At 55.7% G+C, this 24,098-nt stretch overlaps 1 protein-coding gene across 1 annotated transcript; it reads left to right on the plus strand.

Moving 5' to 3' along the window:
- The first annotated feature begins 6,365 nt into the window (after nucleotides 1-6,365).
- LOC101716711 (lamin-B2) lies at nucleotides 6,366-24,030 on the plus strand. Its single transcript, XM_087201584.1, has 12 exons — nucleotides 6,366-6,677; nucleotides 13,045-13,181; nucleotides 16,554-16,710; nucleotides 16,788-16,913; nucleotides 19,793-19,963; nucleotides 20,041-20,166; nucleotides 20,381-20,601; nucleotides 20,681-20,975; nucleotides 21,066-21,173; nucleotides 21,381-21,500; nucleotides 21,611-21,715; nucleotides 22,036-24,030. The coding sequence occupies exons 1-12, from the start codon at nucleotides 6,414-6,416 to the stop codon at nucleotides 22,075-22,077; spliced, it is 1,872 nt and encodes a 623-aa protein (XP_087057710.1). The 5' UTR covers nucleotides 6,366-6,413; the 3' UTR covers nucleotides 22,078-24,030.
- The last annotated feature ends 68 nt before the right edge of the window (nucleotides 24,031-24,098 follow it).

Genomic DNA, 24,098 nt, shown 5'->3' on the forward strand with positions numbered 1-24,098 from the left:
AAAGGAAAAAAAAAAAAAAAGAAAGAAGGAAAGAAAGAAAAGGAAGGAGAAAGACTTGTTTAAATCACTATATTGAGGGCTGGGGATGTAGCTCAGTGGCAGTGCCGTGCCTGCCTGGCAAGTGCAAGGTCCTGAGTTCGATCACTGGTACCAAAGGAGGAAAAAATCACTATATCAATTCCCTCATACCGAAGGGGGTTACATTCAAGGCTGTCAGCTGATGACTAAAACCTCAAATGTCTAGAACCTTACATATGCTGTGTTTTTTCTATACACACATACCTAGCTTCAAATTCATACTACGAATGAGGCACAGTAAGAGATTAGCAGGCTGGGGATTTAGCTTAGTGGCACCGCGCCTGCCTCACAAGCACAAGGTCCTGAGTTCCATCCCTGGTACTGAAAAAAACAAAAAAAGAAAAAAGGAAAAAAAAGAGAGGCCGGGAATTTAGCTCAGTGGTTCCGCTGCCTGCCTCACAAGCAAAAGATCCTGAGTTCGATCCGTGGTACCAAAAAAAAAAAGAAAGAAAGAAAAGAGACTAGCAACAACTAAAATACTAATAATGAAACAGAATCATTTACTGTCATAGATTCATGTGAATATGGTCTCTCTCAAAATATCTCATTGTGCTGTACTGACCCTTGTTGACTATAGGTAACAAGTGAGGGGACCACTCTCTCTATATTGGGGCTATTTGTTACACAGCAATAGCAACCTTATACACTGGTGTTATTTTACTTTGGCAGTGCTGGAGATGGAACCCAGGGCCTGTTGCATGATGGGCAAGTGCCCACTGCTGAGCCACATGCCCACTCTACACTGATATTCTATTCTATTATTTACATGTTTCCTTCTTTACTATGCCCAGCAGGAGTCCTTGTTGATCACCATATTCACTGTGTCTAGGACACACTGGCTCTTCCCTGTCTCTGGAATACTTTTCCCCCTTTCCAAGGAGGTGTGGTCCCCACCTTTTTGCCCAGTACTGGATATTAAACCCAGGGTCTTTGCACTGAGCTACATTCCCAGCCTGTTTTATTTTTTATTTTGAGACAGGGTCTTCCTAAATTGCCCGAGCTGGGTTCCAAATTGAGAGCCTCCTGCCTCAGCCTCCCAGAGTGCAGGAATGATGGGTGTACACCACTAAACCTAGCTATCAGCATTTTTTTTTTAGACTGACCTTGAACTCATGACAGTCCTCCTCCTGAGTGGTGGGATTACAGGCACGCACCACCAGGCCTGTTTTATCAGCTTTCATTTGGGACTAGAGTGTTCCAGCACCAAGTTCCTGAATTCTGATACTAGATTCTAGATTTCTCTAGGCTCTAGAATCCAGGCTCCAGAAATCTGTCCCACCCCCACCCCCAGATCCAGGTTCTAGAATCCACCCCCACACAAACACATCTAGACCCCAAATTCAAGATCCAGCTTCCACAATCTGGGCCCCCAAGATCCAGAAAAGAGAGATGTAATCCCAGCACTTGGGAGGCTGAGGCAGGAGGATTCCAGTGAGTTTGAGGCCAGCCTGGACTACATAGAGAGATCCTGTCTCAAAACAAAATAAAAACAAAAACTACCTCAGTTATTCAGGATCAAGACTCAGGATCCCCATCTCTGTAAGATCTGGCCTCCCTGATTCAGGCTCCAGAATTTGACCCCATCTCCCCGAGTCCTTACCCTGGAATTCAGGATTCAAGCCTTGGAACGCTGGTGCCCCGAGATCCTGGCTCCACAATCCAGCACTCTCTCCCCAGATCCAGACCCCGGATTTCGGGCTGCAATTTCCAGACTCCCGTCTCCCCGCGATCCAGGCTCCGGAATTCAGGCCTGGCATCCGGGTCTGGAGCCGAAGGCATCCGTTGGGCTGAGATTTTTAAAACTCTGGCGCCAAATGTCCCGCCCAGAAGGGACCTGGCGCCCAGGAGAGTCTGACGGGGCTGGACAGTGCCGGGCTCCGGGATTTCCCGCTCACGCCCCGCATCCCCTAACCAGACAAGGGGAAGCGAAGAACTTCCCAGCGCCCTAGGATTGCAGTCAGTGAGCACCCGCCACGCCCCTGCTGGGGGCGTCCCCAGACGGGTGCCCCTGCTGGGGGCGTCCCCAGACGGGTCCCTGACTGCCCTGCCTGAGTTTCCCCTCCTGGAAACGGGCCTGTGAGCCCCCACATTCTCAATGCGTGTGGACCCTGGGGACCCCTCGGGGCGGACGGGCCAGCTGGGAGGGGACCTGCAGCTGTCACCGCCCACCAGCTCGCTCAGCGCCAAATTTTAAAATTCGCCCAATGCCTCCGAAAATGCACGAAGGAGGGGACAGCGACACCCTGGGAGCGCGGGGCTCTCTGGGACTTGGAGTCCAACCCTGGGGAGCAGGAGGGGAGGGGTACATGGAAGGGGGCGGAGTCCGACACCTCGAGATCCTCCCAGGAGAGAGGGCGGCGGTCACTTTCAGACTTGGTTTTATTTTATTTTATTTATTTTCAGACCTGGCTTTAGACTCGCTAAAATAGCGGCTGGGGCCAGGCACGGTGGCACACGCCTGTGATCCCAGCACACGGGAGGCTGAGGCAGGAGGATCGCTGCAAGTTTGAGAACAGCCTGGGCTACAAAGTGAGTAAGACCCTGTCTCAAAAAATCAAAAAACCCAAAATAAATAAATAAACATATATCAGCAAAATTTTCTAATAACTACTCTGAATGCAACAATAAGTAACAAAGAAGCCCAAAGAGTGCTAAAAATAATAGTAATTTCTAGGTGTCTTTATTTTGTATTTGAGAACAACCGCTATATCTTAACATCATGATGTTCCTGTGTACGCTTTCTAATCTCAAATTAGAATTCCAATGCAAAAAAAAAACCCACAAAAAGCAAAATAAAAATTAAAAAAGATCGCCATCGAGCTGAGCCCAGCCCAGCCTGCCTCAAGGGGTGGGGGTCCCACCGGGGATGCTTGGGGTACCCCTTGCTCAGGAGGGAAATGGGGGGCATCCGGCAGTAATGGGGAGGCCCACAGGTGGTGACCAGTGACAACTTCAAGGGGGAGGGGGCTGCAGGTATGTCCCGGGTGGAGTTCAGGAAAAATGAGTCCATGGCACGCCCAAACCTCACCCTTCCTGACTCCCCCACCCCTGGCTCTCCCCATGTTAGTCCATGCTTTCCTTCAATCCCCTCATATTTTACCAGCTGTCTTTTATATTATTTTTTTCTTTTTAAAATTTTTTTATTATGATTTTTTAATGTTTTTGGTGCTGAGGATGGAATCCAGGTCTTCACACATGTTTGGCAAGTCTTGGCCACTGGACCAAACCCCAACCCTGGCTTAATATTTCATTTATTTATTTATTTATTTATTTTGAGACAGGGTCTCATTATGTAGTTCAGGCTGGCCTTGAACTTGTGATGATCCTCCTGCCTCAGCCTCCTGAGTGCTGGGATGACAGGCATGGGCCACCACTCCTGGTTTAATATTTTCTATTCTTGTCATTATGAAGAAATGAAAATAGTATCAATCCTTCAGTACTTAATCCAACGTAGCTAGTGGTTTTTCTTTATTTCCTCCTCATGTAGTACTGGAGATTGAACCCAGGGGCGCTCTACCACTGAGCTACACTCCCATCGCTCTTTTAAAAACTATTTTATTTTAGGACAGGATCTTGCTGTGTTGCCTAGGATGGCCTCAAACTTGGGATCCTCTTGCTTCAGCCTTCCTGAGTTCTGGGATTATAGACCTGAACCACCAAGCCCAGCTACAAGGTGCTTTTTTTTTTCCATCCTGGGAATCGAACTCAGGACCTTTTGCTTGTCAGGCAGGCCCGGTATCACTGAGCTAAATCCCCAACTACAAGGTAACTTTTGAAAAGACAGGAGTGCATCATTAGGGGATCAAGACCTGGGCTGGTGAAGACTCCCCCATCCTCCAAAGCCTGGAACAGGAACCAGCCCCTATCCTGCCCTCATGAAGGTGGCTGTTTCTGAACACTGTGGGGGGAAGTGTTCCAGGCATTAAGGGGAGGACCCGGGGAAACTGCTGTCACCCTGTAGTGAGGACCTCACCCCCACCCCCAAGAACAATCCGGCCTCTGGTACCAACAGGTGAGTGGAGCAAGTGTGCTGTAGATTGCCCTTGTCAAATAAAACTTTTTTTTTTGGTACTGGGGATTGAACTCAGGACCTCAGGCTTAACCAGGCATGTGCTGTCCTGCTCAGCTAAATCCCTGGCCCCTTGTCAAATACAATTTACAGAGGCCGTTGTTACCAGCTAAGGTTGCATTGGGACCAGGCCAGACCAGAATGCAGGCCCTAACGTGGGCACCACAGGATCCAGCTGACCTTAGAATGGACCAGCTCCCCACCCCCCAACATAAAGGGGCCAGGCAACTGAAATAGGCAGGATAAAGAAGCCTCCTGGGTTTTTATTATTGACTTACTTGTTTATTTAGTGGTACTGGTTTCTTTGCACTGAGCTACATTCCCAGCCCTTTTTAAAAAATTTTTTGAAATAGGGTCTCACTGAGTTGCTGAGGCTGGGCTTCAACTTGTGATCCTCCTGTCTCAGCCTCCCAGAGTACAGCAATGACAGGTGTGCAGCACCTCACCCAGCTTTCCCTCTGTTTTTTTTTTTTTTTTTTTTTCAATACCAATGATTGCCCTTGGGACCTTGAGCTTGCTCAGGAGGTGGCGGAACCACTGAGCTACATCCCTGGCCCTCACCGTGGGTTTTAATTCTGTAAGGAAAGGAACTCTGAAACAACCCATCTGTTTTGTGCCTTATTGCTGCTCCCTCAACCCTTTTTCCGCCCATAAAGCCAGCCCCTCTGCTGGGCTCCGGGGTCCCCTTTCCATTCACAGGTGGGGTGCTGCCTGATTTGTCAATCACTGAGAAAAGCCAATGAGACCATTTAACTCAAGTTGTTGAGATTTTATTCTTTCACACATCTTCTGGGACATTTTATCTATATGCCAACCCGCAATGTGGCTTTTTTTGGAGGGGAGGGGGGAAATCTGACTTCTTTCAGTAAACAAGTTTTTTAAGGGTTTCTTCCTTTTTTTCTTTGGTCCTGGGGATGGAACCCAGGGTCTTCACACTGGCTCTATTCCTAGCCCCGTTTTTATTTTGAGACAGGGTCTCGCTAAGTGGCTAAGTTGCCCAGGCTGGGCTTGAACTTGCCATATTCCTACCTCAGCCTTTCCAATAGCAGGGATGACAGGCGTGCAGCACTGCACCTGACGTTTTTTCCCTTTTAGTTGATGCATAATAATTGCACACATTTACGGGCTGCACTGTGATGTAATGCATGTATTCAGTGCGTGCTGATCAAATCAGGATAGATAGCATTTCCATCTTATCATTTCTTTGGAGTCTTTCATCTCCTCTCTTCAAGTTCCTCATAAAATGTATAATAGGTTACTGTGAACTCTAGGCACCCACTGTGCTTTATTTGTTTTTTTGAGACAGGATCTCACTATGTAGCCCAGGCTGACTTCAAACTTGTGGCGATCCTCCTGCCTCAGTCTCCCGAGTGCTGGGATTACAAGTGGGTGCCACAACACCTGGCTGTGCTTTGGAACATTAGAACTGAATCTTCCTGTCCAACTGTGGTTTGTGTACCTACTATCCAACCTCCCAGGATCCTCCTAATTTTCCTAGTCTCTAGTAATCACCTACTAATCATTATTCTACTTTTTTTGGAGACAAGGTCTTGCTATCTCACTCTGTAGTCCAGGCTGAACCCCCTGGAGATTCTCCTGTCTCAGCATCCCCAGTGCTGGGATTACAGGCATGCTACCAAGCTACCACCCCTGGCTTCTTTTTCTTTTTTCTTTCTTTCTTTTCTTTTTTTTTTTTTTTAACGGTGTCAAAAGTGTATTTGAAAAGTGCAGGGTGAATGGGTATGGATGAAACCAGCTCTGCAGCTGAGCCAAACAAAGAGAAAAAGGGGCTAAAAGCTAAAATAAAAGTACACGCCACGTGTGAGAAACGTGGAGCGGGCTACCGTGGAAACTCGCCATAGCCTTCTTTTTCTTCTTTTGGCAGTGCTGGGATGAAACCCAAGGCCTTGCACACGCTAAATAAGCGCCCACCACTGAGCAACATCCCCATCCCCATGAGATAAACTTTTCTAGCTTCCACACATGACTCAGAATATGCAGCAACTATCCCATTTTACTTGTACGATGTCATTCCTCCAGTTCCACCTATACTGCGGGTCAAGAAGGGCTCAAAATCAAGGCTTTGGGATCCCCAAGCAGGAGCCAGCTGGAAACCACAACTCCCAGTGTGCTTCGCATGCACCCAGAGCCTGGAGACTACAACTCCCGGCGGGCCCCGCGCGGCGGCGGCTGGCGGACCACAAGTCCCGGCGGGCCCCGCGCGGCGGTGGGTGGTGGCGGCGCCATCTTGCGCGGTGCGGATTGAATGAGCGCGCCGAGCCGGGGCCACCGTCGCGATCCGAGCAGGCCGCGAGCAGCAGTAGCCATGGCCTCGCCGGTGCCCAGCCGTGCTGGCGGGTCCGCTACGCCGCTGTCGCCCACGCGCCTGTCGCGGCTGCAGGAGAAGGAGGAGCTGCGGGAGCTCAACGACCGTTTGGCGCACTACATCGACCGCGTCCGCGCGCTCGAGCTCGAGAACGACCGGCTGCTGCTCAAGATCTCGGAGCGCGAGGAAGTGACCACCCGCGAGGTGCGTGGGGTCCGCGGAATTCGGGGGACCGAGCGGGAAGGAGACACACACCGGGGTGCCAAGAGGGCTGGGAGATCCCGAGCGAGGGGTACGGACTGAGGGAGTCCCTGGCGACTCCTAGAGGTCTCAGGGAATCCCCGAGGGGCAGGTGCAGGCCGGGTAAGCCCCGCCCTCCGAGAGATTCCAGGAGACCCCGACCCAACTCGTCCAAACTGGGCATGCCCCGCCCACTAGGGGATCCGAGGAGATTTGGGGGACCCCGAGTGAAGGATGCAGACTGGACAGACCTCATCCTTTTGGGGGTCCCCAGGGTGTTTCAAGGACTCCTCAGCAAACGGTACAGACCAGGGAATGTCCTGAGAACCCCCTGAGGTTTCTAGGAGACTCAGGAGCGAGGGATGCAGACCTGGCAAGCCCCGCCCACTGAGGTCCAACATCTGAGGGACCTCTGACACAAGGGGGTCTGCGGAGTGTTTCTGTGGACCCCAGTAAGAGGTGCAGGCTGTGGCTGTCCTGTGGGGTCGCTGGGGTTTTGGGGGGACCTCTGAGTGAGGGAGCAGACCAGGGAGCCGGTGCCTTCCCGTGGCCCTTCCCTTGGGGCACTCTGAAAGAGGTGATGGCCCAGCTGTCCTGGGGATCACTAGTGGTTTGGAGAACCCCTAAGGACATGTGTGTCAGATTGGGCAAACTCCACCTACAGAGAAATCAGAGATCTTGGGGGACCTCTCATCAAGAGGAATAGAGGGGGAGAGGTCCCCTTTGGGAGGTCCCCAGGGAATGAATTTCAGGGTCCTACCAGGAAGGGGTGCAGATAGGGCCAGCCCACCCAGCAAAGGGTCCTCAGGTTTTGGGGTACCCCTGAGGGATGGGCTGCAGTCTTGAGCTCTCATGCTTTGTCCCTCATAGGATTTTGTGGAGATTTGGAGATTTGGGGGACCCCCCCCAACTGAACAGGTGTAGACCAGGGTAGACCTCACCCCTAACTGGGCATAGGGCATCTTGGCTGGATGAGTGTGAGTACTCTCATTCCTGGGGGTAATGGGGGAGTCTCTGGTCTCCATAGAAGAGGGGTGCTCAGGAGGGTGAAGGATCTTACTTGGCCCTGGCCAAATCACATGGTCTTGTGGAATTTTGGGGGGTCCTGAGGTGAAACCAGGGAAGGTCCATGACTGGGGTGAGGTCCCCCTACATGTGATGGATGGTGGTCTGGGGAGGGCTATGATGCCTTGGGGTTCTGTGGGAGACCTGAGTGGCCCTGAGTTGAGCCCAGTGCTCTGGTGGGTCCCATCTCTGAGGGAACCTGAGGGAGGCAGCAGGTAGGCACAAGGCAGTGATGCAGCAAGAATTGTTGGGTTTGGGGTTGGGCCCAGGGCTTCACTGCCAACTAAAGAAAGGGAACATGAAGTCCTGGTGGGGTCTGCAGAGTTAGGGGCTGAGCAATATATACCACGGGATTCCCGTTTTGGGGCTGAGGTCCCAATCTGTGGCCTGATTCTGGAGGCCAGGTGAAGGGGGGGGATGTCTGGGGAAGGCTGAGAGTGATCTTTTCTGGGAGTCTTTCAACCCTGAGAGTGGCCTTGGGGAAGTTGCCTAACCGCTTTGAGATGGGTGGCGTAATAATGCCCTGCTAGGGGCTGTGAAGCTTGTGTTTCATAAAATAAAAGTGATAAAGGATAGAGAGAGTACTCTTAGGAGTCCTTTATCACTGCTGTAGGTGCCCAGGGATGAGAGATGCTCAAAAACAGAAAACCCAGCAGTGCTCCAGGGCTGTGGAGGACCCTGTGAATATCGACCGAGGGGCCCCTGCCTTTGTCTGCATGAGCTTGCACAGGCCCCCGGGCCTCTTTGAGCCTCCATGTGGCCGTGTCCTGTGGGGACAGAGCTGTCAACTTGCTGGAGCACGCACAGCATCCTCGAGGTGAGGCCTGGGTCCTGCCTGGCAGGTTGTCAGGCACTCAGGTCCTTGTCCTCACCAGCCCTGTGTCCCGTGGACCCCTGGGGGTGCAGAGCACTTGGGAGTTGCCCGTACTGGGCCCTGCTGGATGGGCCGCCACAGGGAAGCCCGCCGGCCGCCTGTGGGCATTGGCACTCCTGTGTCTCTGCTCCATGAGGCTGGTCTGATGCAGGATAGTCAGGCTTCAGTGGAAGCAAGAGGAGCCCCACAGTGGTGACACTGGCCTGTCCCTGGCATCCAGGGTCTGCAGGGTGTGTTCCAGGACAGCTCTGGGGGCTGGCATTGCCTTTAGTGGGTGAGCCCAGGGACCCCAGACCTAGGGGCAGGGCTGCTGCAGGGTGGTCACATGGGGTCCAGGGAGTGACCCTGCATGGCCAGGAGGGCTGTGGTTGGGACTTAGGCTGCAGCAGGTGGGGAGGGGCTCGCTGAGGTCCCTGGGGTGCCATGCGGAGCAGTGTGAGCTCTGTTCCCAGGCCACCCTCTGCCATGTCTGGGGACCTGTGTTTGTCACAGCTGGAGGAGATGCCAGTGCATGGAGCAGGTGGGAGACCCCAAGTGCTTGCACCAGCTAGGGACATCCACAGCCTGAAGCCATCCCACCCACATTCTTCTGTCCCCTGGCCTCACCTCACTGACTGCACAGAGCCAGGGCAGGTGTGGGCACTGGGCCTGTCCCGGGGCTGCTCTTTGGTACCTTGTTCCGGTGGAGTGGAGTGGACTGCACGTTGGAGTGCACATCCCAGGCGGGGGGTGTTGGAGAAAGGTTGCTGTAGGGGGCCCCTGCCCAGGCCAGAGGGCAGAGCAGAACTCCAGGTGGCCCGCTGAGGGGACGTTAGTGCCCAGCAAAGCCCCAACCAAGCTGTGCCACACCGTGCACCCTTGCTACCCAGGGAAAGGCCACCTCAGGTCGTCTGCCACCCCCGCCCTCAGGCAGCACATGCTCACGCATCTGTCGGGACTCCTCAAGCTTGGCACTCACAGGGGGTCATGGGGCAACACCAGACAAGAGGCCCTGCCACAGCCCCTGCGGCTGCTGGGCCACCTGTCCCCGCTGAGAGGCCCTCTGGGAGGTTGCCCCCCTCCCACACGTGTGTGTGTACGCGTGCGGCATGCGTGTGTGCGCACGGGAGGCAGCATGGGTGTCGCACACAGGGCCAGAGCCAGCGTCTCAGCCTTGCAGGGCAGATGGCCTCATCTCTGCCACCCATGCCGCTGCCCCCCAGACAGTGCGGAAATAAACAGGCCAGGCTGTGGGCCAGGGAGGCTGTGTTTGTCATACTGAAATGTGAGTTACTGTGATTGGCTTGTGTCACTAATCAACAGCGCCGCCCGGCCCTTGCCGTTTGAAAATGTGAAAGGAATTCCTGGGCATGGGCTGGATGGGAACAGGTGGGGCTGGTTTGGTCTATGGATGAGTGTGCAGACCGGGCCATGGTCACTGTTACTAAAGCAAAAGTATCCAGGCACAGTGGTGCACACTTGTCATTGCAGCACCCGGGAGGCTGAGGCAGGAGCATCGCCGTGAGTTCAAGGCTAGCCTGGACTACATAGTGAGACCTTGTCTCAAAAGAAAAAAAGCAACAGGGTCCATCGATTGAGTTCTCCTCAGTGTTCCCTTAGTGTCCTTCTCTGTCCCCACATCTGGTATCACATTAGCCTTCCAGTCTCCTCAGGCTTCTTGGGGCTGTGTTTCTCAAACTCTTATTTCTGCTACCCTGCACAGTCTTAAATGAGACCAGTCAGAATATTTATAGGGTGCCCCTTAATCAAGAATCAAGGTGCTGTCTGAGTTTTTCTCATAGTTAGATGACAGACGAGGTGAACAATTTTTTTTTTTTGGAAACAGTCTTGCTACATAGATCGGGCTGGCCTTGAACTCACTATGTAGCCCAGCCTGGCCTCAAACTTGCAGTGATCCTCCTGCCTCAGCCTCCCAAGTGTTGGAATTATAGGTGTGCACCACCACTCCCAGATGAATAATACTTTAATGAAATCTTTTCTTTTTTCTTTTGGGAGGTTCTAAGGATGAAACCTAGGGCCTTATGCATGTGAAGCTGTACTCCTAGCCCTTTAAAGATTTTTTTTTTTTTTTTTTTTTTTTTGGTACTGGGGATCTAACTCAGGTCTTTGCTCTTGCGCAGCAGGCGGCGAAACCACTGAGCTAAATCCCTGGCCTCCTTTAAAGATTTTTAAAATTTTGAGACGGGGTTTTGCTAAATTGCCCTGGCTGGCCTCAAAGTTGTGATGCTCCTGCCTCAGCCTTCCAAGTGGCTGGGATTATGTGTGTACCGCCGCACCCAACTGGAATTTTTAACTTAGTGCAGAATTTTAAACTAAGCACAGTTCCTCAGTCCTGTCATCCCAGCACTCAGGAGGCTGAGGCAATAGGAAGACCTTGTCTCAAAAAAACAAAACAAAAACATTTTTAAATGCCCTGTACAGATTCAAAATTGCTAGTTTTCCTTTTGCTGTGCCTGAGTTCTGGTGCACCTGGTATTGATCTTGACTTCATTGAAAACTGGTTTTTTGTTCATCCCATGACCTGGTGAGTAGATGCACCGCTGACTCCTGGTCGGAAGAAGCCTGGCATGTGGGGACAGGAGGTCCCATCTGTGCTGGCTGAGAATGTGACCTTACAGAGAGGAAAGGTTCATTGTGGGCCCAGCCCTGCAGGTGGGTCTGCTCCTTAACAGATGAGGGCATCTGAGCAGATGGTCACAGTTCAAAGACTGGAGGGAGGGAGGGAGGAGAAACTGGGGAGGGGACCATGATGCCCTCTGGAGCCTCTCCCGTGAGGCCCTGCCTCTTGAAGGTCCCACACCTCCTGATATGACGCCCTCTCTTCCTGGTGCCCTGCAGACTCCCTCGGGCCTGAGTGGGGATTTAGGGGGCAGGCAGCAGGCTTGTGATCAGTACTGCCATGATGTTCGTGCCCTCGTTTCTGGATGTGTTTCTGGTCTCCCAGGTGCACACTTAGGAGCAGAGGTGCTGGTCAGACGGTGACTCTGTTTACCCTGTTTTCACGGCAGCCACGCCATCTCACATCCTACGCCCACACAGTGCCCGGCTGTCCCTGGTTAGAGTCCCAGCGGGTGTGAAGTGACAGGTCACTGTGCTTTGCGTCCACGTTTCAAACGCATTCAGCTCATAGCCCCAAGGATTAGGGGAAGACAGGAGGCCGCCAAGAAATCTCAGTTGTGCTCGCAGCTGGCATGTGTGGCTGGGGCAGAGACAAGTGCGTGTGTGGGGTAGGCAGGTGGCTCACAGGGGCCCCTGCCAGGGACAAGTGTGGAGGCCTGCTGCTAATTGTCCCCTGGGCTTCAGCAGCAGCTGGTGGCCCTGGAAGGTGGGCCCACACACAGCTCTGTGACAGTGGGGACTGCACTGAACAAGGGGCAAGAGCCTGTGCCCTGCCCGACCTCAGGGGGCTCAGCCCTGGTGTGAACACTGCAGACTGGGCTGGCCATGAGGGACACAAGCCCTGGTCACAGGCTGCCTCGGGACAGCCCTGGTACTGGGATGTGATGTGCCTTCCATTAGGAGTTGTGTTGTCAAAAAAAAAAAGAAAGAAAGAAAAACCAGCTGGAGAGGTAGCTCAGTGGCACCAAGTCTGCCTGGCAAGCACAAGGTCCTGAGTTCGATTCCCAGTACCAAAAAAAAAGAAAAAGTCTCGTCACCTGGAGAAAAGAAAATGTACTACATGAAAGCAGTGGTCCAGAAGTGGGACAGTAGGGCTCTGTGTCATATCTGGAGACGTTTATGGTTGTCATAACTGGGGAGCTCCTGGCATGGGGAGGGCAGAGGCCAGGGACATTGCTCAGCACCCTGTGGTGCCCGGGATGCCCCCACAGAGAATGACCTGGACCCCCGTGTTGAGGGGGAGACCCCTGATTAGATGTTCCACTGAGTTTCTGGGTTTGTTTGTTTGTTTGTTTGTTTGTTTTTTGGTACTGGAGATTGAACTCAGGACCTTGCGCTTGTAAGGCAGGCGCCAGAACCACTGAGCTAAATCCCTGGCTGAGTTTCTGGTTTTGGAACCTGGGGACATGGGAAATGTACCTCATATGACCATGACAGAAGCTGAGGGCTTTGTGTCCCCGTGTGTATTTAGACTGAGGCCCGTGCTCTGGGAGGGGGACAAACCCATTGAGGTGGGTGGTGTCCCAGGCCACAAGCCGCGTCACCCAGGCACTGCCCCGTGCTACGAGCTGGCACTTGGGGAGGGGACAGATCCACCCCAGAAAGGGTCACCAAGGCTGTCTGCTTCCTCCTCGGGGTGCCTGCTCCTCATGGCTCTGCCCAGCTGAGCTGGGTGACATGGGGTGCCCTGCGTCCTGGGCTGTGATCCTCTTGCTCTGGTGCTGAGTCTGAGTCTGAGCAGGGCCGGGCTCCTTCACTGGCTGTGTCCCCCAGGTGAGCGGCATCAAGGCACTGTACGAGTCGGAGCTGGCGGACGCCCGAAGGGTCCTGGACGAGACGGCCTGCGAGCGTGCCCGGCTGCAGATCGAGATGGGGAAACTGAGAGCCGAGCTGGAGGAAGTCACCAAGAGGTAGGAGACCTGGACAGCCTCCCGGGCACAGGCTACACAGGTCCCGGAGCAGCAGCCTGTTCTTTTCTTCTTACACACCTCCAGGAGGACACACCCGGGGCACAACCCTGAGACCCTGCAGTCAGGTGCCTTCACTGGTGTCCCTGTCAACAGGTGTCCTTTGTGACAGGAACGCGTCCCCCGCTGTCCAGTGCATTTAACCGGTGCAGTCAGGGTCACTTAGCTGCTCCCATGGGTTTCTGCGGGGGTCCCCTGGGGTGACGAGTGTGTCCTCGTCAGAGACCATCCTCCTCGTCCTTAGCCTTTTAGGGCCCCGCCTGACGCGGCGCGAGTGCTCACGCGGAGTGGGGGCAGGAAGGACACACTGGGCGTGGGGCCGGGCTGGAGTGGGCTGGTGGCCTGGACCGGGCGGGCAGGAGTCCCCAGGCTCGGCCCAGAGGCCCCACTGCCCCTCCATCCTCCACCCCAGCGCCGGCCTTGCAGGCCCCGTGGGCGGCTGCTGCCCCCTGCTGGCGGGAGGGCCCGCAGCTTCCGGACCGGAGCGCTGCCCAGGTGACTCGGGTCGCACGGTCCCCTTGCTGGAATGTGGCCCAGTAGCAACCAGGGGCGACGATTCCGCAGTGTCCCGGGCCCCTGGGAGTCAGCACCGACCCGTGTGTGCCCGGGAGCGGGAGCGGGAGCGGTCACAGTGGCCATTCGCTGGGGACCCCGGGCCGGGCCGAGCGAGGTCAGCCACCCAGCCTGGGTGCGTTCCCGGCCTGCGCGCCTCCAGCCTCGTGTGGTTAATGAGTGGGTTCCTCGGAGCCCCGCGGCGCCCGTGGCCGTGGTGATGGGGGTGCGGGGTCTGTAAAACATCCCAGCCGCAGGGGCGGTGATCAGATTGAAAGGAACCCAGTGCACTGCGCTGTCCGCACTGTCCTCGTGAACGGTTTGAGCTGGGGACCCGGATGTGGCTCGGTGGTGTCCCTAGCGCTGCCAAGCAGATGGCTGCACATGATGGACTCTCAACTCCATTGAGAGAAATTCTTAGGCCAGCCCAGCTACTGGGAGAGACCCTGTCTCAAAATAAAAAATAAACAGGGCGGGGTGTAGCAGTGAAGAGAGCTCCTGGGTTCCATCCCCAACACTGCAAGGATAAATAAACAACGTTTTCTAAAATACTAAGGAGGCTGGGCCTTACCAGGTGCTCAGATTCCCGGCCCTCAGGTCTTTTGAGCAGTAACAGGCACGGCCTCCTGCAGCCAGGCCGACTTTGTCTGCCTCATCTGTCCAGTCTCAGTCACCCTCCTGAGGGATCCAGGCAGCGTTTTCTTTTTTGTTTGTTTGTTTTGGTACTGGGGATGAACTTGAGTCCTTGAGCGAAAGGCAGGCTGCAAAGTCAGGCTGCGGCACCACTGAGCTAAATCCCTGGCCCGGTTGTTTGTTTTTTGAGACAGGATCTTGCTTTGTATTCCAAGCTGGCCTTGAACTCACCAGGTAGCTCAGGCTAGTCTCAAACTCTTGGTGATCCTCCTGCCTGAGTGCTAGGATTAGAGGTATGCAACACCACACTTGGCTCAGTGTTTTCCTTCTAACAAATGAATCACTGGAGCCCCATGGTGACAGACAGGCAGCCATGTGGGGACCTAAGGAGTGAGCCTGTTGCTCCCTCATGGCCCTCAGGAATTCTTGGGGATCTGTGAGGGATCCTCCTGGGAACCCCAGTTCCCTTGGAGGTGGAGTGAAAGCCCCTGGGCACCAGAGCCCCTCTCCAGATCTGCAGAACCCTAACGTGGGGTGAAGGCCCCCACCCCTCTGCCCCTGTCACCCTGGGCTCTCTGCTGACCTTAGGCCTGCTGGGCAGGTATCTCCGGCCTGAGTCTCCTCTGCTGGGCTCACCCTTCTCCTACAAGCAGTCGCCTCGGCCTGGTCGCGCCCTATCCTGTGGTCCCTCCCCAGGGCCCTATGGTGATGTCCCCTCCACCCTTCGAACTTCCTCCCGCCTCAGACTCAGATGTGCTGCTGGCTTGAAGCAGGTAGAGGACAGGGATACTGCTCAGCACCCCACAGTGCCCAGGACACCCCCACCCTGGAGGATGGCCCAGCCTCCCCCCCATCAGTGCCACGTGGGGCTTGGGTGACCGGTTATTGCCTGAGGGGACGCAGCTCCCTGAGGGAGGGGAACAAGCACCCAAGTCCGAGATTAATAAGCCTTCGAGCATTCACAGCCTAAGAGCTATGAGGGTGATATTTGTGTTTAAAAACTATTTGCTATCTTCAGTACAGTGGGCACTTGACTTACAAACTGGATCGGTTCCCAAGGGCTGGTTGTAACTCAGATTGGTTGCAAGTTAATATAGCTGAGATCTGGGTGTTTACCTGGGTACACACTATAGATAAGAGGCAGGTGATCTTCCATTAACCTAATTAACCCAAGTTGTTCGTATGTCAGCCCGGTTGTAACTTGAGGGTCCACTGTATTAATATTTGGTAGAAATACCAGGTGAGCCTGCCTGAAATAGTTTGTTTAGAAACAAGGTCACCTCCAGGCCAAAAAAAACAAAAGACATCAGCATTAATCTCTCTCAGAATCCTTCCCCTTGCTTCTGGAACACTTATCTCATTGTTGTTTTTTTCCCTTGAGACAGGGTCTGGCTATATAGTTCAAGCTGGCCTTGAACTCACTGTGTAGCACAGGCGAGGCTCACATATGCTGATCCTCCTGTCTCAGCTGGGATTACAGGCATGTGCCACCATGCCCAGCCCAGAACTGCTTTAGAAAGGGAAAGGGGACAGGAAAAGAATTCATCAGTTAGTACATGTACCAACTCCCCAGATGAATTTCATCATTTACTGCAAATGTGTACTTAAAGGAAGATGGAGGGCTGGGGATTTAGCTCAGTGGTTCCACCGCCTGCCTGGAAAGCGCAAGGCCCTGAATTCAATCCCCGGTACCAAAAAATAAAAGGAAGATGGGATGAGTGTGTTTGAAGCAGGGGGCAGTGTTTTGAGGGGGATTCGTGGCAATGTGTATTTCATTATAATAAATTTTTTTAAAGTATTCACTGTATTTTTTATCACACTTGCACATTATGCCTGTGTCTGAAGCTTGCAGGAAAGGACCTGTAATGGCTTTGCACACTGCCTGCGGGTAGTGGGGTCCTGTGGCGTGGGGTGGCTTTGAAGACCCATGTACCTTTGCCCCATCCAGCCTGGCTTCCTGTCCCGTGGGATGAGGAACTCGGCCCCTTGAAACTGATGGGGCCCTGGGCTCAGGGCCTGCCGACCTTGACCCTGTACTCAGGCTTCCTGGTGTCTCAGGCGCTGCCAGAGGGACTCCCAGGGCCCATGGCCGCTTGCCCCTCCTGGCTGAGGTCCTCTCTTGACTTTCAGTGCCAAGAAGCGGGAGGGCGAGCTCACGGTGGCCCAGGGCCGCGTGAAGGACCTGGAGTCCCTGTTCCACCGGAGCGAGGTGGAGCTGGCCACCGCCCTCAGTGACAAGCGCAGCCTAGAAGGCGACGTGGTGGAGCTCCAGGCGCAGGTGGCCAAGGTAGGCCTGGGAGCCACCTCAGGTTGTCAGCGCTGCACGTGTGCACCTGCCGCAGCCTGTTGTCCTGTGTCTCCCAGGCAAGGGATGGTCACACGGTGGCCAAGCAGCAGCTGGAGAAGGAGACGCTGATGCGCGTGGACCTGGAGAACCGCTGCCAGAGCCTGCAGGAGGAGCTGGACTTCCAGAAGAGTGTGTTTGAGGAGGTGAGTGAGGGCACCTCAGCCGTCACCTGGCTGCTTCCTTGGCTGCTTTGGCCAGCCCTGGAGACTACGGGTCCCTACGAGGTGACAGGGAGGGCCTTCTAAGCTCCCCCAGGTCTGCAGCTCCAGGCACCCTGGGGCTATAGCTCAAGTCTTCTGTGTGTTTTCACTTGGCCCCTTCCTCTGTGTCCCTCTTCTGTGGATCTCTTTGAGGACATTTGTCACTGGATTTAGGGCCACCTGAATAGAATCTCATTTCAAAATCCTCACTTCAGTTACATCTACAAGGACTCTATTTCCACATAAGTTCACTCTCATGGGTTGCAGGAATCAGGATTTTGGGGCCTGCCACCCCACCCACCATGAGATCTCCCCTCAGGGGGAAGGGTGGGATCCATTTGCTCCCCTCTACACTTAATCCCCCTTTTCTCCCCATCTCAGCCATTTTCTCCCAGCCTGCAGCCTCCTAGTCTCTGGGCCTCTGGCCACTTGGGACAGTTGGAGGTGGCTCCGAGTGACCAGGTCCCTGTGTCCTATGGGACCTGGGTGTGGATGGGGCTTGGGCCTATGGGGTCCTCTGGCTGGATCCCACCCACCAGAGCCAATGGTGATATCATAGCGCACCCCAGAATCCTGGGGTTGGGCCAGCACTTCAGCCAGGAGGACTCCTGCCCAGAAGGATGGCTGGGTAGGTGTGGAGCTGTGCCTGGCTCCCCAGAGGCTAAGTGAGAGAGCGAGGTGCCAAGTGAGCCTGGGAGGCCTCCAGGGCAGCTGCCAGGGGGCCTGTGAGGGAACCCAGGAGGAGACCTGTCAGGGATGCTGGACACCTCAGGGAGGCTAGGAACAGACCCACAAGGAAACCTGAGCCTAAGAAAGAACCCATGGAGAGAGGCATGGGTGAACCCAGACCCATGAGGGAATGAGGGCACACACCCATGCGGGAGCCTGAAATTATGAAAGAACCCGTGGAGAGACCCATGAAGGAACCTGGAGTAATGAAGGAAGCTGTATAGAGTCCTGTCAGGGAGTCCAGGTACGTCAAGAAGACTGTGAGGCGACAACCCATGAGGAAACTGAAACTCGGAAAGGAACCTGTGGAGACTCCCTTGAGGGAACCGGGAACAATCAAGAAACCAGTGAAGAGACCCCTGGGGGAACCAAAACCCACGGAAGAGCTTGTGAAGAGACTGATGAGGGACTTGAAACCCATGAAGGGATCTATAGAGACTTGTGCAGGAATGCAGAGCTGCCAAGAAACCTGAGAAGCGACACGGGAGGAAACCTAAACTCAGGAAGGAGGCTGTGGAGAGACCCGTGAAGGAACCCAAAGCCTTGAAGGAATCAACCCATGAAGGAACCTGTGAGGAGACCCACAAACATACCTAGACTGCTGAGTCTGTAGAGAGACCTGTGATGGAACCTGCCCCAATGACAGAACCTGGGAAGGGACCTGTGAGGGTATCCAGACCCATAAAGGAACCTGTGGAGAGACCCACAGCGAGATCTGAACCCATGCAGGAACCTGTGATGGACACTAGGTCTGTGAGGGCGCTCAGGAAGGGACCCATGAGGGAGTCTGTGAAGAAATTCCTGAGAGCTCATTGAGATGCTCACGAAGGGTGCTGTGAGGAGATGCCTGAGGAGACCCAGGAAGGAATCTGCGTGGTCCCTCAAGGGACCCAAAACCTGAGAGGGCCCCCATGAGGAAACCTCTGAAGGGATCTTTGAAGAATTCTGCCAGGGGCCCTGCACAGAGAGCTCTGAAGAGAGCCAAGAGGGGACCCAGGAAGAGACCCACAAAGGGAGCGGTGAAGAGACAGGGAGATGGCCCTAAGGGCACCTGGGAGGGCACCCCGGAAGGGCTCCTGGCCAAAGTCCCCAAGGAGAACCATGCAGGTGAGTGCCCGTGATTGCCAGGCACAGCTCCACTGGCTGCAAGATGCCCACTTCCTTTAGAGATGGTGAGACAGCCTACACTGTGTACCCTAGCCCCACAGTGTGGAAGGACCTGACTCCTGTGCTAGAGCGATTTCCAACCTTCAGAAGAAGCAGCTTCCTTCCTGAAGCGCAGGACCCTGTGGGACAGCTGCCCTGGTGGGACATGTGCCTGGTAGCCCCATCACTGCCCCTGCTTTGTCCCACTGTTGTCCTGAGGACTTGATCTACTGCCACTTGTATCTAGGCCCCAGTGACCTGGGATGGGCTGTGTCAGTAATTAAGTCCTCTTCTTAAATAACAACTTTGAGAAGATGCAGTGCCTGTGCTATAAAGTTCACACTCGTAACCTACAGAATTCAGTCATTTTTAGGGTATTCAAAAGGTTGTGCAAGCCGGGCATAATGGCACACACCTGTAATCCCAGCATTCAGGAGGCTGAGACAGGAGGATCGCCTGAGTTTGAGACCAGCCTGGGCTACACAGTGAGACCTCTCAAAAAAACAAAGAAAAGGTTATGCAATCATCACCACTAATTCCAGAACATTCCATCACCCCAAAGGAAGCCCTATCCCCATAAGCAGTCACCTGTCCCCTCCTCAGCCCCACACCCATGAGGGCACTTCCTGTCTAGAGAGTCACCTGTCCTAGGCATTTCCTGTCTATGGAGCTCTACCCTGTGTGTTCTTTTGTGTCTGGAGTCTGTCATTGAGCATGGCATCTTCAAGGTCCCTCTACGCTGGCAAGTGACATTCCAGCATGAGGTGGACCCCGCTGTGCGTCCATCTATCCACTAATGGACACGTGGCCAGTCGTGATCAGGCTCCTGTGAATGTTTCCACGTTGTGGATCCTTTGGGGCCAGGTCACCAGGGAGGTGCCTGGAGGTACAGTGAGGGGGGCAGGAGGGGGATCTATTCCTGGGGTCACCTGCCTGATCCCCTCCAGGAGGTGCAGGAGACACGGAGGCGGCACGAGCGGCGCCTGGTAGAGGTGGACAGCAGCCGGCAGCAGGAGTACGACTTCAAGATGGCACAGGCGCTGGAGGAGCTGCGCAGCCAGCACGATGAACAAGTGCGGCTCTACCGGCTGGAGCTGGAGCAGAGCTACCAGACCAAGGTGCCTGCGGTGTTGCAGGGTGGTGGGACAGGCCACCCATGGTCGTGTGTCACCGCTCGTGTCTCCCCCTACCCAAGCTGGAGAACGCCAGGCTGAGCTCCGACCAGAACAACAAGGCAGCCAGTGCCGCCCGGGAGGAGCTAAAGGAGGCACGCATGCGCATTGAGTCCCTCAGCTACCAGCTGTCCAGCCTCCAGAATAAGGTGACTCCCCTGGTTCCCACCGCAGCACTGTGGCCAGAGAGAGGTATGGCTTCCGTCCCCCTCCACATCTGGCCTGGCCACCATGCTCCCCAGCTCCTGTCCTGCCTGTGTCCCAGCCCAGGCCCAGAGCCACCATGGACAGCCCAGGAGAGGCCCAGGGTTGAGTCTTGGGACCTCAGAGGCATCGCTGACCCCGCTACCTGGCCCTCCCTAGGCCAGTGCTGACGAGGAGCATATCCGGGAGCTGGAGGCAGCCATGGCTGGGGAGCGGGACAAGTTCCGAAGTGTGCTGGCTGCCAAGGAGCAGGAGATGACACAGATGCGAGACATGATGCAGCAGCAGCTGGCTGAGTACCAGGAGCTGCTGGACGTGAAGCTGGCGCTGGACGTGGAAATCAGTGCCTACCGAAAGCTGCTGGAGGGCGAGGAGGAGCGGTGTGTGGCGGGAGGAGTGGGGCAACCCAGGTCCCCAGCTCTGGGGCTATCTGTGATGCGCTCCCCATGCCACCCCCAGGCTGAAGCTGACACCCAGCCCGTCCACGAGGGTCACCATCTCACGGGCTACCTCAAGCAGCAGCACCAGCAGTGTGTCCACTGCCAGCCGCCCAGGCCGCAGCAAGCGCCGGCGGCTCCAGGCAGAGGAGACTCCAGGCAGTGGCTCTAGCTCAAGCGGCATTGGCTCGGGCAGCAGCAGTGGTGGCAGCAGCAGCTTCCGCCTGGCACAGCAGGCCTCAGCCACGGGAGGCATCAGCATCGAGGAGGTGGACATGGAAGGCAGGTTCGTGCGACTGAAGAACCACTCGGATAAGGTGAGCGGCCTCTTTGGGAGGCACGTATTGCTGGGCACAGCAGGCTCCATGCCGCAGGCCACGGGTCAACCGGGTGTCCACCTCCTCCAGGATCAGTCCCTGGGCAACTGGAGGATCAAGAGGCAGGTCTTTGAAGGGGATGAGATTGCCTACAAGTTCACACCCAAATACGTCCTACGGGCCAGTCAAACGGTCACGGTAGGTGGCAGCAGGAGGGGCCGGATGGGTGAGTGGGAGACATACAGAGGGCAGCGTTGGGGGGGCATCCAGGGTTTGGGGAGACCTGAGGTGCTGGAGTTGGCTGCAGGCTGGGAGGGTCACGCACTGTCCCCCGGGGGCAACCCCACCTAAGAGCCCATGGCCCGGGGCCACTGCTGACCGGTGGGGCTGTTCTTGGGTCCCCAGGTATGGGCAGCAGGCGCAGGGGTGCCCCACAGCCCACCCTCGACGCTTGTGTGGAAGAGCCAGAGCAGCTGGGGTACCGGCGAGAGGTTCCGCACCGTCCTGGTCAATGCCGATGGGGAGGTGGGTGCTGGGGCTGGGGGGCTGGGGGCTGCATCTCCTGGGCCCACTTCTGGTGGCATCTGCCGGGGGGCCACAGTGAGGCTGAGCATGGTGGCCCTCGCCTGGCACAGGAAGTGGCTGTGAGAGCGGTGAAGCAGACCTCAGGCCTGCAGGAGAACGGGGAGGAGGAGGAGGAGGAGGCTGAGTTCGGCGAGGAAGACCTTTTCCACCAACAGGTAGAGCCCTGCGTGGGGGGGGGTATGCAGATTCGAGTCCCTCCTGAAGTTGAGCTGGCGCAGCCCCAGCTCTGCCATCAGCGAGCTGCTTACACAGTGGCTTTGGGGAAGGTGGAGTCTGGGAATCCCGCTATGTTAAATGCTCACTCAGTGACTCCTCTGACTTCAGCACCGTGAGTGTGGGAGGCGTAGTGTGGCTCAGGCCAGGCGGACGGAGGTTCCGGTGAGGGGAACAGGGACCGTAGTGAGCAGCGATGCGTGGGGCACTGGGCCTCCCGCCGGCCTGACACCACCACCCTCTTCTCCCCTCCTTCCTGCAGGGCGACCCTCGGACTGTGGCCAGGGGCTGCCGGCTGATGTGACCAGCGACACCCTCGAGCACTCCTGCGGCCCTGGGGACTGTTTTGCTACCACGACTTTCATTTGTCCTGGACACATTTCTAGCCGGTGTACCGCCAGCACATGGGAGGGAGGGAGGGAGGGAGGGAGGGTCTCTGCAGCGCTTTCCTGTTGGTGGCCGGTGGTGTCCCGGGACCATCCCTTCGTCACCCCTTCTCTGCTGTCCAGGCTTTTGGTCCCTCCTCACCCCAAGTTGGCCACTAGGTTGAATATGAGGTTTGGGGCCAGGACCTGGAGGTCAGGAAGGTGGGGCTGCCGTTGGGGATGGGGGTGAAGCGGTATGGGGATTCCATAGCTGTGGGGTTTGTTCTTTTTAAAGCTGTTGCAGAACTAAAATCAGAAACCGGTTCCGACCTGGTGTGGGGGTGTTGGGGTCACCGACCTGTCATGATTGGGTGGCACCCGGGGACCAAGAGCGGGGAGTGGCCTGGGCCCAGACACCTGTGGTGACTCCGGTTTCTGGAGCTGCTCCCACAGCTCTTGCCCTGACCCTGCAGGACCCACGGGCAGGAAAGGAGGGAGCTGGGGAATGGGGACCTTGCCGTTCCAAGCCTTGTCACCATGATGCAAGGAGGGGACAAAGCCAGGGACAAGTGGCTTGTGTCTGGGACCCCCAGAGACGAGTGACACGGGGCGGCCCTGGGTCAGAGGGCTGTAGCCCCGCCCTGTCTGCTGGGTACACAGTAGGCATAGCGAGAGCGCCACTTCCTCTGTGACCTCCTCCGAGGTTACAGTTCTCAGCCGACACCTAAACGCCAAGTGACCCCATCTGGATGGCTCCACATTGCAGCCCAGTCTGGGCCCGGATGACCCCTTCCTGCAGTCACCACTTACCCTGCCACGCAGATACACAGAAGTTATTTTTTTAACGGATATTTATTTTTTTACATAGGTCAGTACGCAGGTCACGGGGTGCTGCTCCAAGGGCTCCTGCCACCCTCCCCGCGGTGGCACAAGGACAGGGACCTGTCCAGGGAGCTCTGTGCCCCGAATGGCCAACTTCCTTCAGAAAGTGCAGCTGGAGTCTTTCCGACGCCCGCACTGAGCCATGGCTGCCTGCTGTTCGAGGAAGGCGGCTGAGCAGCTCTCCCGGCTCTCCTGTCCCCCAGGGTCTGGCATGCTCTCCTTGGGAGCTGCTCTTGGCAGGGAAGGAGCCAGTGACAGACGTCACCGCTGGCAGCCCTAGGGCCTGCTGCCACCCTTGCTGTTAGAAGTCCCTGGTCCCACACGGTGACCAAGGCCCGGGGTGTGGGCTGTTTTCCCGGGCGGAGGGAACCGTGCCTCACCCACAGCCTCTCACCAAGGTCGGGTAGGCTGCACTGCCCGAGTGGGGCTGCTGGAGCGCTTGGCCTGCCTGGCTTCAGACGCGACCTCCTCTACCCCGACCTGTCGCCCTTTTGGGGTCACTGGGTGCCCTTGCTGAGGAGAAGGTGGGGTGCCAGGTGGGCGGCTGGTGCTGGAGGTTGATGTCGCTAGACACCAAGCATTCGGCCCTTGTGGTGGTTTGCACGCTGGACTGTGGCCTGAGGAACCATGTGCACTGCCCGAGGTCGTGCTTAGCTTTACGCCTCACAGGGCCTTCCTGGGGAGGTCCGGCGGCCGCTGGGTCCACACTAAGTCCAGACCTGTGATCCGACCAGGTCGTGACCCTGGCACCTGCTTCCACAACTCATTTTTACCCTCCCCAACACTGCTGCGGCTCCGTTGACGCTAAAGAACTGAGTCAGGAACGTTCCTGTGTGGACACCACACGCCCAGCTTTCCAAGGGGCTCCGATGATGGGTCGCTTTAGGGGGTCTGTTAGGGGCTTTTAAGATGCATGACAAACGTGTGGTCTTTCCCCCCCCCCTCGATTTGTAATATACATTTTGACTGGAAACTTTTGTACAACACTCCAATAAACACTTTGATTTTAATCGCTGCTTCCTAGTTGCTCCGGGAACTCCGGGACTCATGAAGTCATGAGTACTCCTGGCACCCGCCC

This window comes from Heterocephalus glaber, unplaced genomic scaffold (assembly GCF_053883595.1).
Source record: "Heterocephalus glaber isolate CG9 unplaced genomic scaffold, H.glaber_assembly_v1.0 deba00001760, whole genome shotgun sequence".
NCBI lineage: Eukaryota > Metazoa > Chordata > Mammalia > Rodentia > Bathyergidae > Heterocephalus > Heterocephalus glaber.